The sequence below is a fragment of the Haplochromis burtoni genome, unplaced genomic scaffold (genome assembly GCF_018398535.1).
Source record: "Haplochromis burtoni strain Fernald_Lab_line unplaced genomic scaffold, NCSU_Asbu1 Contig_316, whole genome shotgun sequence".
NCBI classification, from domain to species: Eukaryota; Metazoa; Chordata; class Actinopteri; order Cichliformes; family Cichlidae; genus Haplochromis; species Haplochromis burtoni.
The window spans coordinates 256,558-273,889 of NW_024582677.1; the positions used below are offsets into that span (position 1 = coordinate 256,558).

The 17,332-nt window shown below is 43.9% G+C and overlaps 1 protein-coding gene across 1 annotated transcript in view; it reads right to left on the reverse strand.

Annotated features, from left to right (window-relative positions):
- The window catches only part of ghrhrb (growth hormone releasing hormone receptor b), an 80,948-nt gene that overhangs the window by 9,398 nt on the left and 54,218 nt on the right, over window positions 1-17,332 (reverse strand). The window contains exons 7-12 of the mRNA XM_005944144.3: window positions 14,791-14,944; window positions 14,598-14,658; window positions 13,017-13,086; window positions 1,117-1,208; window positions 872-1,001; window positions 728-769 (exon numbers count right to left, since the gene is read on the reverse strand). Of these exons, the coding sequence (XP_005944206.1) occupies window positions 728-769; window positions 872-1,001; window positions 1,117-1,208; window positions 13,017-13,086; window positions 14,598-14,658; window positions 14,791-14,944 (549 nt within the window). The remainder of the gene's footprint in view (window positions 1-727; window positions 770-871; window positions 1,002-1,116; window positions 1,209-13,016; window positions 13,087-14,597; window positions 14,659-14,790; window positions 14,945-17,332) is intronic.

Genomic DNA, 17,332 nt, shown 5'->3' on the forward strand with positions numbered 1-17,332 from the left:
AGAGGAGGAAAAAAGAGAAGTGATCTTTGTTTATTGAACTCTGGCAGAACTAGGTTTGGGGGGTGGTAGTTATTGACTGCGACAGGCTGTCGGGGGGAAGGGCAAAAAGAAGCAAAAAATGGAGCACATAGAGAGATTGTGCTGGTAATTCCACTAAAAGCTAGATTCCTTCAGGATTGACTTGATATTGATTCCACCAACCCTACTTCAGAATACTGAATCTTTAATAAACTTTTTACGACCGTGGCTCAGGGGGTTGGGAATCGCATCTGTAACCGGAAGGTCGCCGGTTCGATCCCTGGGCTCTCTGTCCTGGTCGTTGTGTCCTTGGGCAAGACACTTTACCCTACTTGCCTACTGGTGTTGGCCAGAGGGGCCGATGGCGCGATATGGCAGCCTCGCTTCTGTCAGTCTGCCCCAGGGCAGCTGTGGCTACAACTGTAGCTGCCTCCACCAGTGTGTGAATGTGAGAGTGAATGAATAGTGGTATTTAAGCTGGGTGCCTAGAAAAGCGCTATATAAATCCAATCCATTATTATTATTATTACATTTAATTAAGGTTGCCGTACTGCAGCACTGTTTTGTGTATTTTATCTTTGATTTGCATCATCTGTGCAGTTTTATGAACCTTTTAAATGAAAGAAAAATCTACAGTCAGACTATATATGACTATGAAATAGTCGAGGCATTACATCTCCTAATGTTGTTTAGTATTTACTTTACTTACCTCACCATTCAAGAAACAGTAGAGCAGTGCCACCACAAAGCCCTTGAGAGTAGAGAAATAGTATTCAAAAGTATTACTTATGCTTTCATGACACATAATTATTCTTTTTTACCTTTATATGTTGATGTGTATTTTCGGTTCTACCTGGAAGGAACCCACACCGAGCTCTATGAAGATGCGTGCCTCTGTCCCTGTGTTTTCTGGCAGGAAGGCAAACACCATGTAATGCATCCCGAACAGTGGGATGAGCAGCAGCGTGGACTTCGCCAGCCTCCTGCACACACACATGCAAAACACAGACACATTCTACACATGCAGATTCACAATCCCTTGTGACTTTATATTTGTTGTTTATGCATTCACACGCAGCAGGATTTATTCTGTCTCACTTGAAGTGACTGGTATCATTGCCACCAACACCAGGAGACCTAAGCTTCTGGACCAGAATACGGATTACGTTGATGAAGATCATGAAGTTCACCTACATGAAACAAGTGGGAAGCACCAAATTAGTAATCTGTCAGAATATTGTTAACATTTAACTAGAGATGGAACATTTGGCTCTTAGGCTGAAGCTTGTTTCACTCTGTTGAAGCAGACTGGTCCAAAACACTGTGTTGAGGCTTGAATCAAACCTCTGTGACCATATGACAGATAATGCTTGAGGCTTCATACGTCACAGTGGAACACTGGAAGTGAGGTGATGGGTTCAACTCTTTAACATTGTTTCATTTGTTTTAGGGAAATGCAAAATGTTTGGTGTACCTTCCCTGCTTTGTAGTGTTGCAACAGATCTTTTGTGGCATTAAAAGTTGCCAAAAACCTTCAATCATACCTCCAAAACACTGATGTTGAAATACTTATCATCTTACTTCACAGTACAAACCTGTCATAACAATTTAAATGATGTTTTAAGTAGCCTGATAACAGGACAACACATTAAACACTAGATTTGCCAGGTGGGATCATCCTGACTATTTCCATCTAATTTCTTATTGAATTTTAAAAAAGATCAATTATTGATTGATTATTGGTTTTAACAACTCACACTTACTTTGTTATGTCTAAAAACTTTGATATGTTTATTATGCCTGTAGCCAGCAGAAGTTATCAAGGGGTTAGCCTGTAAAAAAAATACCTGTTTTACCAGCATCTTCATAACTCTGCCTTTTACCTATTGTGCGAGCTACATTATAATCAATCTAGTCCCTTTAAGCCACTTCACAGTGGCATAATTATTGTAATTTCTGCTGCCTTTGAGACAGATTTTTTGAAAAAACTCAGAACAAGACCTCTGAGTGAAAAACTGGATTACATCTGGAGGGGCTAGCTCGAATAACACCTTTGAGCGCAAATTCGATCACATCTTGGGGAAGTGCACTGCGGTCGTGAGTTCTCAGAACCTGCTCTTTGAGCAAAAAGAATCGACAACATCACGGAACGTAAGTTTGGATAACATCATAGAAAGCTCACGGCTCTCCAACGGGAGATTGAGAGACCAGTGTTGGACTGTTAGAACAGCTTTGAAATTCATATGAGTTGTTCGCACTAAAGTAAAAAGCACCATCACTTCATGCGGATACCCTCTCGGCGCCAGCTGCGGTCGCAAGGCTGGAGCCGAACAAAAAACACCCTGATAACGACTGTGTTTAGACTGTTCCTTCCCATTCCATGCAAGGCCACCTGGGTTGGCTGGAAGACTGTTTACTTAGCCTAGCAGGGCGAAGGACACTGTCTCAGCTGAACTCTGGACACACACACACATACATATACACTGATATGCACACACTCATCCCCCCTCCCTTTCCAAACGCCTTCGACGCTTATTCCCTTCCGATGCTGACGGTGGATCATAGGAGACCAGCGCACAGGTGCAGGCCCGGATTACTGTCTAAATCGGCTGTCTCTCACCCTTTACCCACCCCTGTTGCTTGTCATGTGTTTCTTTGGCGTATTTAGAGTTTTTTTCATGTGCTATGTGCAGAGGTGTTTTTTTCTGTTCTCAAACTGATCTCCCTGTTGGAGCTCAGTCTGGGGGGAGTTATTTTTTTCTCCTTATCTTTCCTCATGTGGTGCATTTTCCATTGTTATACCTCTCTGACCTGTCTTCCCCATGTGATGTTTGTGTAATGTATGTATGGTCAGAAGGGTAAGTCGGCGCTGTCATGATCTGCGGAGGCAGACCGTGCGGAAATGTGTGTGGTGGACCCAGGTGCGAACACAAGCGAAGATACAGGAGTGGATTAAACAAAAGCGAGCCTTTTATTATGGCTGATGAAAGGAACAAACGAGAGTGAGGGCAGCAGAGGTGGGACCAAGTCATTGTTTTGCAAGTCTCAAGTAAGTCTCAAGTCTTTATCCTCAAGTCATCAAGTCAAGTCTCAAGTAATGTCAGGCAAGTCAGAGTCGAGTCTCAAGTCACTGGTGTAAAAGTCCGAGTAAAGTCACAAGTCTGAAATTTTGAATTTCAAGTCCTTTCGAGTCTTTAAAAAAAAACGAAAAAATAGCATGTTGCAGTTATGCTAAATGTAAATATTAGACCATGTAATTTTTAAATCTGTGTTTTTCTCAACACATGACAAAATAGTGAACGTAGAAAATATACACAAATTGTGAAATTGCACCTCTTAAAATGCAGCTCAATTAAACCTAGCTCCAAGAATAATTTTCACCGACAGTTCTGAGATAAGCTGCATGTTATTCTTGGATGCGGTTGTAGGACCGGCTTTAAAATCGCATGACAAAAATATCATACACATTAAAAAAAACTGCATCACCAACGTAGCCTGGACAACATTTGCTAGTTAGATGAAGTCAGCTATCTCATCGTAGCATATTTATATGCATATTTATAATTATACGGTTCTTGGAGTGAGTGCATACACTCATGAAGTTTAGTAACTTCAGGTCACTGCAACAAGCCCAGGTACAGTTTACCGACGGATGGGTACAGGACCTTGAAATGCACCGTGTAGAAAGTAAAGACCATCGTACGTATCATAAGTTTACCAGTCTCACAAATCGTCTGTCATAAATACACATTCGTTAACCGTTTATTAATATAACCTTTGAGCTCAATCGGTAATTAATTAGTAGTGGAAATAATTTCTGGTAGCATTACAGAAATGTAGCAGTGACAATAATATTGTATGCTGTAATCGTACTGGGCAATTAGTGATACAAAACAACTGTTTTACTCCTGTGAATAAAAGTATATGTTTTTGTCAATGTACCATAATAACAGAAGCGAAACGCAATATTGTGTCAGGACAATTCACTATTTATGCACAATAAATAAAGGAGCATAGCGCGACAATTTCTGTTCAGCGCCAGACTTGCTTGTAACCTATATCACCAATTATGTTATGAAAATGACGCATTAACTACAACAGCAGACTGACCTTTGTGGAAATGCTTGGAGCAGACTAACCTGTGAGCTGGAGTGTTCTGGGACGTTATATTTGATCTTTGAATGGCTGCAATCCAGGCCATCCGTCGCCTCTTTGTTACTTCGGAAACATGGCTCGAACAATTTCTCTTCAACGACGTAATCCGATAACAACCGATCTCTTTACCCGTCGGCTTCCCGTGGCTGTCATGCGACCGGCTATTGCAGTTAATAATACAACAGCTTCTTGACATTTTTGTGTTTCTTTTTATCGCTGTGTAACTGATTTCAATTGAAAGCCTGCGTGCGCTAGTACCTCTTGCCACGAGTTCCCAGAATCCTTTGCGGTTTTACCCCTGAATGACGTCACATTTTCAATCTCTATATTGACTCGAGTCCACACCTCTGGAGGGCAGCATAAGAGTAGTAGCTCAACAGAAACCTAAACTGGACATAAACTAAGGAAAGGCTATGGCTGGAGATACGGAACACAGGGGGTGGGAAACTCAGACGATGCGACACAGACTGTATGAAACACAGAGACTAAATACACATGAGGGATGATCAGGGGAAGTGGCCACACATGGGAACACAGCTGACACACATGAACTTAAGACAGGACAGGAGGAGTGAACTGAATACACTGACAGTGAATACAGGCTTTCAAAGTAAAACAGGAAACATGGAGATTAGACATGACACATGAACCGGGGAGACGTAGTACAGGGGAGATGACATAACTGACAGCATGAACTTGACAATACAAGACACACAGACATAAACACACGAAGGGCAAGGGAGACTTAATATATACAACTGGCTGGACTACCTAGTGAACCTAAACAAACCATAAACGATAATCATCAAAAATAGGTTAAACACAAAACACTGGGTCGCACGACCCAGGACCATGACAGTACCTCCCCCGTAAGGCTGGCTCCAGACAGCCCAAACACAGGAAAACAAAACAAAACAGAAAACGACCCAGGGCGGGCGGCGGGGGCCCAGGACGGAGGGCTCGGAACAGAAAACAAAAGAGCACAGCAAACACCGGAGCCCAAGAAAAACAACCCAAAAACACAGCGCAGTTCCGGGGGCCGACCATGCGGACGGCAACGGTGGAGACGTGGAAACAGTTCAGGGGGCCGGCCGTGCGGAAGGCAACGGCAGTGACTCAGGCGATGGCGATCCGGGGGCCGGCCGCGCGGAAGGCGGCGGCGAAGGCGACGACGGAGCAGTTCAGGGGGGCGGCCGCGCGAAAGGCAGCTGCGAAGGAGACGACGGAACAGTTCAGGGGGCCGGCCACGCGGAAGGCAGCGGCGGCTCTCCAGTGTCAGGCGCACTGGCCGAGGCCCGGTGGGCACAGGACCAGTCGAGGCAGGACCAGATGGTGGCGTGGCAGCCACAGGCGACGGAGCCAGGCCAGGCGTAGCAGATGCAGAGGCTGGACCAGGCGTAGCAGAAGCAGACTCCGACGAAGACCCGGACGAGGCTGGACCAGGCGTAGCAGAAGCAGACTCCGACGAAGACTCGGACGAGGCTGGACCGGGCGTAGCAGAAGCAGACTCCGACGAAGACTCGGACGAGGCTGGATCGGGCGTAGCAGAAGCAGAAGCAGAGGCTGAGGCTGGACCAGCCGATGACCAGGCGGCCGCAGGTGGCGGCTGAACGGGCCCCTCGGGCCCTCCAGCGGAGACGGGTGGTTGAACGGGCCCCTTGGACCCTCCAGAGGAGATGGGTGGCTGAACGGGCCCCTCGGGCCCTCCAGCGGAGACGGGTGGCTGAACGGGCCCCTCGGGCCCTCCAGCTGACGAGGCATGAGGCTGAACGGGCCCCTCGGGCCCTCCAGCTGACGAGGCATGAGGCTGGACGGGCTCCTCGGGCCCTCCAGCTGACGAGACATGAGGCTGGACGCGTTCACCTGACATCTTACAGTTAACAGTCCAGAAGCAAACAGGTGTCAGATGTCCTGAGGCAAAGACCAGCTCATTCACTTCAAGACTCATGTAGGCTGACATAACAGGCTCTAAAACAGAAAGTCCTGCTTCTATATTCCTCCCTTCAGTCTCGAGCAATGACAGAGCTTGACGGCCCAGATAAGCCGGGTCAGCCACAGGGAAAACAAGGACTACAACATTCCCCAGAAAAACACGACTTAAGCCTTCACGGATAAGCTCCTGGGCAAACATGAAATGTTCAGGAATGAATCTGGGCGATGAGAACTGACCAGCATGATGGCGGTAAGTGTTATATTGACTAGGAACCATGCGTGAGGTGGACTGTAACTCAAGGGTGTTATGTAGTGTGTATGGTGAAATGGGTACGGCTAATGCTGTGCTAGCATTCCTAGCTGAGACGGGTGATGTTACACAGTTCATGTTACCCTGATTTGACTCCATGTCGTCATCTTTAAGTACCAACGTGAGTTCATGATCAGCGTTCTCAGTTTTAAGTTCATTGGGAATAGGAGCAGCATGCAAAACAGGATTACACATCATCTCACACTCAGTACTCTTATACTTTACGTCATGACCCTCCTTTAAATAATCCTTATGTGCTAAGGAAGCACAGGGGCCTACTTTAAGTAGCTCGTTGGTGAGCGGAGCGGGCTCGGGAAGGGAGGCATTAGCCACAGGTAACTCAGTCTTTGATGGAACCCCAGGCACATTAAATGACACAGAAGAAAACACTTCCACCCCACTCCCCACACAAGCAACATCACGGCCTGTGGAACTCTCTTTCAATCCAAGGTGTAGTGTCAGAGGTCCCTACAAGATAACTAGGCCTGTCCAAGATCATCTCTTGAAACAAATCACTTGGCTGTGGCTTGGTTAGCAGAGCATTACTCAGTCTGAAGTTAGCACTGGCTAATTCCGAAACAGTGGCTTTATTTTCACAAACAGAAACACACGAAACAGGGGATTCCCCGGTCAGCTTAGAGGCTGGACAGTCAAACACCTGTTCGGGTGGCGGTGACAAGAACACCGGCTGAAACTCCCCAGTGTTGGAATTCACAGTCTGAGTGGGTCTTACTCCCTGTTCGTGGAAGCCAGACGAACAGACCACACCATTCACAGTACCAGAGTCAGCCATTTCCACACTATGTGTCTCTGTTAACTTTGACCCGTGGCTCTGTAATTCTGAGTCTAGTTCATCTTCTACGGCTTCAATGGAGGCTGGTGATGACAGGTTGCATTCACTCACCTCCGGTCGTCGCACAGCGCGACGGGGACGCGAACGCCGTTTCTTCCTGATCGCAGTGTCCGATGAACCAAGCAGGGGCGCCTCATGCGCGCGGGCGGCGTCCAGAGGCTGGGGAACTGGGTGCTGATGGAGCGGTAGGTGAGAGTTCTTGGAAGCTCAGGGGACCCCCGAGAGCCAGGCGAGTTCCCCGGAAGATCTCATCATAGTTAGGAGTGAGCCACGGCTTCCACCGGAGCTCTTCCTCCAGTTGAGCGCATGCAGCGCGCTGCCGCTCCTCGAGGTCGAAATCCATGACCTCCACAGCATCCTCGCGTTGCTCAGTGGAGGGCGAGACATGCCGTAGCAATGAGCGACGGCAACGTGAACGCCGCTTCCTTTTTGAAGTGGTGGGAAAACTTGGATTCTGTGGCGACCGGCTCCTCGTCTTCCGACCACATCCGCGCCAGATAAGAAGCGGGAGAAGAGTAGTCCGATCGAGGCGGCGAGGGGGCCGGCTCGTACACGTGCCGAACAAAGCATGCGGTAAACCACTGACGGCGGACGTGCGGTAAGGCAGGGAAGTACACATCCAGGAGTATAAAGCCAGGATCTTCGCAGCGACTAGCTCGTGCTCCCGATACGCCCGCAACACCTGCTGCCGCTCCTCCTCACCGAAGTCAACAGCCTCGGGCATCTCCGTGCAGTCAGGCGGTGGCGAAGATGCGGAAGCCGATGAAGCGGGAGCCAACGGTGTGTCGGTGGGGAGCCTCACCGTTCCGACTCTGACTGCCACTGGCTCATGAGGCAGCGGGGTAACATCGCAACAGCATGGCTCTGGTGAAGGTGCACACTGGGCCACTGTTGCCGCGGGCGGAGTCGGAGAGTGGAGGCGAGAAAGTCGCTGATGAGGGGGTGCAGCGTCTCCCATAACCAGGGGAACACGGACACGCACACCCCTACTTGGCGGGCAACTTCTTCCCGTTCCTCTCCTCCGGAACAGTGCAGCCTGTTGTCGCACAGTGACTCCATTGTCCGGACGATCTCCATCCTTTGTGTCGCTGGGTCCGGCACGGTCGCGTCGTACTGTCATGATCTGCGGAGGCAGACCGTGCGGAAATGTGTGTGGTGGACCCAGGTGCGAACACAAGCGAAGATACAGGAGTGGATTAAACAAAAGCGAGCCTTTTATTATGGCTGATGAAAGGAACAAACCAGAGTGAGGGCAGCATAAGAGTAGTAGCTCAACAGAAACCTAAACTGGACATAAACTAAGGAAAGGCTATGGCTGGAGATACGGAACACAGGGGGTGGGAAACTCAGACGATGCGACACAGACTGTATGAAACACAGAGACTAAATACACATGAGGGATGATCAGGGGAAGTGGCCACACATGGGAACACAGCTGACACACATGAACTTAACGACAGGACAGGAGGAGTGAACTGAATACACTGACAGTGAATACAGGCTTTCAAAGTAAAACAGGAAACATGGAGATTAGACATGACACATGAACCGGGGAGACGTAGTACAGGGGAGATGACATAACTGACAGCATGAACTTGACAATACAAGACACACAGACATAAACACACGAAGGGCAAGGGAGACTTAATATATACAACTGGCTGGACTACCTAGTGAACCTAAACAAACCATAAACGATAATCATCAAAATAGGTTAAACACAAAACACTGGGTCGCACGACCCAGGACCATGACAGGCGCTGGCAAAGGTTGGCAGCCTTAACCCAATTTCCTTCGGGGTCAACCTTCAGGATCAATAAAGTTTTATTGAATCGAATTGAATTATACCTGGATAAACAAAGAATATTAAAAAACTGACTTTGCCTAAATTGATTGCAGCTTCTACCCTGTGAGAGGAATGCTCTTTCACCTCAAAATGACTCGATATCATTCATGAGAGGATGTTTGACGGGTTTGATAAGTAATAAATAAGTAATTTACAACAGTTAAATGCAGGAAATCATGTTTTTGTACCACCCATTTAGGCCTGCAGTAGCCTAATTATTAATCTTTTATCTAATTACAACCTCATATATATATATATATATATATATATACCGTAATTGTCGGGCTATAAGCCGCTACTTTTTGCACAAGCTTTGAACCCTGCGGCTTTTAGTCAGGTGCGGCTTTTCTATGGATTGTCCATGAGCGGATTTGTTTTGTGTGTTCCGCTGTTGTACGGCACTACGTTGCCTGGCGGAAGGATCGGGGTTCAAGAGTGGTATGTTAGTCACATGTCCGTCCGCCAGGCAACGTAGTGCCGTACGAAGTAGCGCGAAAAACAAACTTCAAAGTAGCGGTACGCGTTCAGCGGGAGTCGTGGATGATGAGCGGCGATAAACTTGCAAGTTATGCCCAAAAAGCAAGTTATGCCCAACTCCACCGGTGGATTCTGACAGCGTGGAAAAGTGTGAAAACATCCACGATCACCAACGGATTTTGAAGGGCTGGACTGCTGCATGATGGAGAGGAGGACACCGCCACGGCCCTTCTGAGGGTGTTCGACTCTGACACTGACAATGAGGATTTCTTTGGTTTTGAAAGTGACAACGAAGGAGAGAAGCGGAGAGTGGATGACGAAGCCATCCTGAGCCTGTTTGTATCCGACACTGGAGAAGAGGACTTTGGTGGTTTTAGTGCGCAGGAAGAAGAGAAAGATGGTGGTGAATGACTGACTTTTCTTCTTGTTAAAGCCGTGTCACTGCACCTGAGCCTAAAAGGTAGTCTGAATCTATTCTGGTGTGCTGTAGGCTACTGTTATGTACTACATGTGCAAATATGTTCCCATAACTTGTTTTTCAAAATATTAATAAAAGTGATGTCTCCAAACAGCCATCTCTTTCCTGACAATTCCCTTTGTGCATATTCTCTTACATATGATAAGTCAACATTGAAACACCTGCGGCTTTTAGTCAGGTGCGGCTAATGTATGTACAAAACAGGATTTTTCCCTGATTTTAGCTTGTGCAGCTAATATTTAGGTGCGCTTTTTAGTCCGGGAAATACGATATATATTTTAAAAAAAAATCTTGTGAGTCTTTATGTCAAAATGTCTCTGAACAGTAAGTTTTGCTAGTCAACCCAGCATCCTGGAAAAGTGGTGTTGCATTAATTCCTACGGGGTTCAAATGACTCCATCGTGGTTCCAGTGTTAAACATTTTATTAGCAACTTGACATTTCAAAATGTTGTAGCACTTTCATGTGTGGTCAATAATTCTTAGAAGGAAGATGCTGCTGAATGACACAGGAAATCATTCCTGGCCGTGGCCGTCTCCCTGCAGAACTCCTCCATCGAATACACTGTAAACACAGCAATAGTTACACCCTTTTTGCATATGCTCTTTTCTACTCTGTAATATTCTTGTCAATATTCTTGATATCTATTTATAACCACCCCTGTTAATCCTTGATATTTATAATTGAGTGATTTTTATATATTGGTGCTATTTCTTAAATTTGCAAAATCTGTAACATATTGTATTGTTTAAATAGTTTAGTCTGTTACGGTTACTGTCTTGGAGCAACTGTAACCCACACAATTTCCCTATGGATTAATAAAGTATTCTGATTCTTAAGATTTAATTTATCTCTTTTGTTTTGGAACTGGAATCACTGAATTGTGTGAATCATTTGGAAATTTGTGGCTGTTATAATTGCACATGAGCATTAGATGTAGACAGATACTAGTAGTATCTGCCTTTGAGAATTTGAAGCTTTGCCTGTTTTTTCAGTACAATCAGGAAGAAGGCTCAAAGTTTCACAGCGCTTCATCCACCCGTCTCTACATGGATGTATTATTCCTTAGTATTTTCTGTTTTAAGTGTTTAGTTCAAGTTATTCTGTTTTACACTCATATAAATGCCCCTAGATTTAGTTCATTCATGTGTCAGGATTTCCTCATTTAGCTATCATTCTCTCTTCCTGTTTTATTTTGGTAGCTGTACTTGTCTGTAGTGGTTTGCATTTACTGTTACATTCCCTGCTGTCTGGTTGTCTTGATTGTCTGCACCTGTTTTTCCCAGCTGTATCCCCTTTCCCTGATTGTCCTTCTGTGTATACATAGCGCTGTCTTCTCTTTGGTCCTTTCTGTCAGTGTCTGTTATTCTCTCCTGCATATTTCTTGCCAGTTCTGGATTTTGTTTATTCTCCCAGTGAATTTATTGCTTCTCAGCTAAAGAAAAGGCTTGTTTGCCTGTCTTCATGTCTGCATTTTAGTCCAAAACGTTGCAATTTATGACAAAACATTGGCACTAAACATGGACCCAGAAGATCTCTGGGGAGATATTAGGATCTTTAGGATTTCCTCCCCAGTTTAAAAATCTATGGACAAGCCTCTCTCAGTGGGTTTGTCAGCTAGTAGGAATCATTTCCAGCTGTCCTAAAATGCTGCAGTCTCGAACAGTTTCAAGCGTGTGTATCTCCATGACCCAGATGGAAAGACAATTGTAGTCAATTAATCTCACCCGGCCTTATTCACTAGAGTTCAATTCGGTCTCATCCCTTACATACCCTCAACTGCTGCTCCAGACAGCCAGCTCCACTGCAGACACCAAGCTGCCACTCACCAGTCTCAGCTCTAGCTGTTTCCCATCCACACAAGAGCAACCAAATAATGGAACATTTCTGCTGAATATCCCAGATGCACCACCTTTGGACACTGTAGAGCAGGGGTCCCCAATCCCAGTCCACGAGGACCGGTGTCCCTGCAGGTTTTAGATCTCACCCTGGGTCAACTCACCTGAATCACATGATTAGTTCATTACCAGGCCTCTGGAGAACTTCAAGACATGTTGAGGAGGTCATTTAGCCATTTAAATCAGCTGTGATGGATCAAGGACACACCTAAAACCTGCAGGGACACTGGCCCTCGTGGACTGGAATTGGGGACCCCTGCTATAGAGTCTTTCATTGAAAACTGTTGTTTGGTTTCTGGATCAAGATTTACTGTTTATCACCAATTACGATGGCCAAAATCCATTTTTGTGAGGAAGTTGACACTTACTGAGTTTAAGGTCATTGGTAAAATTGCAAAATACATGTATGAGTGGTTTGAATTTGACTTTCATGGAGCGATCTAAAAATAGAAATGCTGGAAACAGTAAAAGGGAGACCAAAAAAGCCACTGCATGAGCAGATGCCCTTAAAGAAGTCGAAATATAATCAAGTAAGATTTTAGTGACTGCGCATGTGCAAGGAGAGGTTTGGAATCTAGACGTGATTCCCTTCAGTGGCAAGTCAAGGGCAAATTATATGAGTAAGAATTGAGAATTTGTACCCCCACTGTAAACACACATATATACACACACACCAACATATGATGCAATAAACTGAAACAAGTACCACAGTGTAAAGGCACTTTATAACACTGCAGAGAGAAAAAGTTATAATATGAACATATAATATAATAAATTCTAGAGTCAGGAGGGATATGAGAGCTGTAATAATAGTCTTAATGAAACAAACATAACACAATAGCAGGAAAACCAGATTTAGTCATTTCTGTTGACCTTCTGTGCATTGACCAGGTAGAATATGACTCAACTCTCCCTGACTTGTTATTGTCGCTCCTAGTGTGAAGACAAGATAAGTGTCTGCAATAGCAGCCACAGAGTCAAAATGCAGGACTGTGCCAAGATTGAGGACTCTGATAATCCAGCAATGGCTCCCACTTTTACTGTACTCACCAGTAGTGATGCCGTTATTGGAGCTTTTATGATCCACCAGATGAAGGCCACATCTGTGTCATCCCAGCACCTGAGACACACAACAGGCAGAAATGTGTGTTACCACTGGCTTACAAGGCTGTTTATAGTATCTTTGAACAATCAACAATATATATTAAGCTTAAAACCAATAGTAATAAGCTAATACATTTTTAGTACTGTGCAAATATCTTGAGCCACTCCACATTTCTTCATAGTTTGCTTCCAAGGAACCCGATTTTCTTATAATAATGTCATTTGTGAAGGTGGTATTGACTGCAGTCCTGACCATCTTCAAAATATTATTTTTTTGTTTGGTAAGCCACTTCCTACTAACATGAATCATACAGGTATAAAAATACACATAATTTATGGGAGGAACTAGTGTTGTGTTCACATATAACAGACAACTTTGCAAAAATCAATGTTATATTACAAATGGAGAGACAGACACCCTATTTGCTTTTTTACACTATCCACAGTGTGTCTTTTGTCCCGTTTTAACCTCCTCAACTCAACCTATTGCTGCAGATGGCTCTCCCTCCCTGAGCCTGGTTTTAGCAGAGATTCAATGATGTTAGGAGGGAGTTTTTCCTTCCTACTGTCACAAAGTGTTTGCTTGTGACATCTGATTGTTGGGTTTTCTCTGTATCGTTGTAGGGTTTTTACCTTGCAATATAAAGTACATTTAGTCAACTGGTGTTGTGACTTGGTGCTATATAAATAAAACTGAACTGAATTAAACCTTAGATAAGCTTCCCCTTTAGATAATTTGTTACTAGCCTGACACAGGATGTGAGAAAAACATCAGCCCCTTCAGTTGAGCCATCTGCTGTTAACTGAAGATTCACCAGAAATGGTCTCAGTTGAATGTTGGCAGCCATTCTTAAGGAACAGAACCAGGAGAAAAGACAGGTATGCACAATGGCACAAGGACTGCACTGAAACTGTCAATATTAGTGTAGTGATGAATCATCATATTTCCATAAAGAGGAGGTCAGGGGAGTATCCACAGTCATTTGTAAAACATGGTGGACACTCTATTATAGGTGACAGAGAATGCAAAAGCAGTCAATTTCCGAAGAAGAACTTTGGAGTGCTCTCAAAGAAGCCCGGAAAACTAATCCTGAAGTCAAAAAAAATTACAAGAACACTTGCCAAAGAGGTTTCAATGCTAAAGAACAAAGTCATAGCAAATATTCACTTTCAAGTTCATTAGAATTGTACAAACGTGTTAGTTTTTCCTTGTATACTGTGTTTTCACTTGTATTCAAACATGTTCCAATAACTTTCTCCAACTATTTCCTGCTTTCATTGCAAAAAAATAAAGAAATGAGTCATCCTCGAGAGTTTTGTACAGCACTGTGGGTGTGAATTACTGTACAAATGAATATATTATCAAAAAGCCTTTTTTTGCCAAGACTAGATCACAAAATATGTTATTTTTGTTAACAATTTATGTTTAGTCTAAAGTTATTTGAGCGAGTATGTGTTACTATCATTTTTGTTATTTAAATTTTCTCTAATTTGATATTGTCTTGATTTCCTGCAGCCGTTGCTCACCCCCTGTTGTCGTAGAAGTTTCGAGTTAGAATCCAAGCTGTTATGATTACTGTCGGGAGACCTGGGAGGCACAAACAGAGTGACCTGATCATTAGGAAAAGAACTAAAGTGGAGCAAGAAGAAAAACAGGAAATCAAATGAAAGGAAACAGGGACATATGATAGACAGGGATGATGACAAGTGAGGTACCCACCCCAGCCAATAAGTATGTACCACCAGAAGTATTTCTTCTGGAAGACAAATGTGAGAGTGAGCAGTGTCTGCAGGTACATGCCCTCCACCAGGAGCCAGAAGTAGTTAGCCAGGATACTGAACTGGAAGAAGGCCACGGCTGATTTACAGGATGTCTGTGGGACAAAAAAAACAAAAAGATTCGTGAACATCAGATTCATCTGAAGGGCTCATTTATCTACAGGGACAGCAACAATAAAAAACATCAATTTATGAGCCACAGTGATGTTCAGAATTATAAAAAACATAAGACTTTAGTGTTACAGGGAAACATCCATTTCCCTTCACACATGCTTGAAGTCATGGGTTTTGCATTGTATTTATTTATACTCATAATTAATGATCAGTCTCATCCTCCTCTTACTAACACTATGTCCATCCATCCATCAATCCATTCGCTTCCGCTTATCCTTTTCAGGGTCGCGGGGGGCGCTGGAGCCTATCCCAGCTGTCATAGGGCGAAAGGCGGGGTACACCCTGGACAGGTCGTCAGTCTGTCGCAGGGCTAACACATAGGGACAGACAACCATTCACACTCACTCGCACATTCACACCTAGTGACAATTTGGATTAATCAATTAACCTATCCCCACAAGCTGCATGTCTTTGGACGGTGGGAGGAAGCCGGAGTACCCGGAGAGAACCCACGCAAACACGGGGAGAACATGCAAACTCCACACAGAAAGACCCCGGCCTGATGGTGGAATTGAACTCAGGACCTTCTTGCTGTGCGGCAACAGTGCTAACCACCGACTATGTATTTTAATATTTCTGGAATGGTTCAAATATAGTTTATTATAATGGTAGTCAAACAAGACGGTCATATTTCACCTTAAACCTGCACCTCTTTAATAATCAGTAGGTGGCGGTTGCAAAAAGAAGTCAAGATGTATAGAAGATAATGGCCTTTAGCTTCTTCAGTAAACACTTTCCTGGTGGCTTTATGGTGTCAGTCACTAATTTTGAGTCCTACTAAGTATAACATGTGCCATTAAAAGAGTGAGAGGACTCAAGTAGTAGACCGGTTTAACTTCCTTATTAACAAGCAGATGAATGAGCAACAGGGATTAGACCTCCTGATTGAGGAAGGGGAGCAATGCCAGAGTATTGTATAAATCTGCAGGTTGTTTACAAGGAAGAGGAGATAGCAATGGAGCTGCATTCCAGAGCTACCACTTGAATCAAAAAGAAGGATAAATCATCAACTGTCATTAATATATAAACAACAGGACTTTAGAAACAAGTGAGTGACATCATAGCGGGGACCCCCATCTGTAGCTGGGATTTCAGTTTCATTAACTAATAACAAAAGACTATTCACCTGAATCTGAATCCACCTGTAGCATCTACATTATGTATTGTCATGTTGCTCATTTTAAGATGGCATATCTGATTGAATTTGAATGGTCACTAAAACACACTGCATGCATAAAATCTTTTGTCAAATCTAAAAGAACCGACTTAAAAAGCATGCTGACTTTGACCTCAAAGTTCTACTTCTACCATCATTTTTGGTGTTGACGAATTCTCCCACAGATTTTAATTCATTCATCGTGTCACTTTCTTGTAAATGCTCTTTTGCTATTCCAAAATGGAAACGGGCTTTTAATGGCTAATTGAAGTTTATAAATTATATTACCAATAAATTGCCTTTGTCTTAAGGGACTTATTAAATTAAATTAATTTTATACTTGAGTCTTAAGATGAGGACTTTGGGATATTTATTTAGCTTGTAAATAATATTCAAGCCTGTTACTGTTTAACTAAACATTATTGGATTTAGATTCCCTTAACTCCAGCAAAACTGGTACACTGTCTATATCTCAGAATAATTTTGATATTCTTTTTCTGTTGCTGTGCGCTAAATGTCAGAACTCTGAAACAGCTGGCAGCCAAAATGGTGTTTGGGGAGCATGGCATCTGGGATGAAACACTCAATGCATCACAGAGTTGTTGGCTTTTGAGTGTTGCAGAAATCACACTCCATAAAGGCTATGTGCTTATGTAATCCTTAAAATTTGTTAAATAATCCGGTTATGAAGCTTTGTGAATTATTTCTTTCTTTTCACTTCCACTGAGTGGTGAAAGCCACAGAGGGTTCTTAAAACGATGTGCCTGAAATAAGCGTTCTCGTTGGGTATAGTAAGCCTTGACCTTCTGGTCAGTTGACAGCTGGTGGAGCAAGTTAGCTGTTAGACCAGCAGGAAGGGACTTATCTGAAAACACTGGAGCACTTTTATACCATGTCTTGATAAACCGAACAGATATTTGAAGTTTACACATCTACATTCTTGCCTATAAACATCTTAAAAGATTAATTTGTGCAACAGAAACAGTAATATTTCAAACATTACTTGTAGTTTTCGCTACTCTGTCATTGTCACCTTTCGGGTGTTGGACAAAATTTTGGGATACTTGGGTGAGCCCACTTCCTACTTCACACTATGAAAGCTAAAAAGCATGTTATATGCATATAGCATATTAAATTAGACTTGTTAGCAATC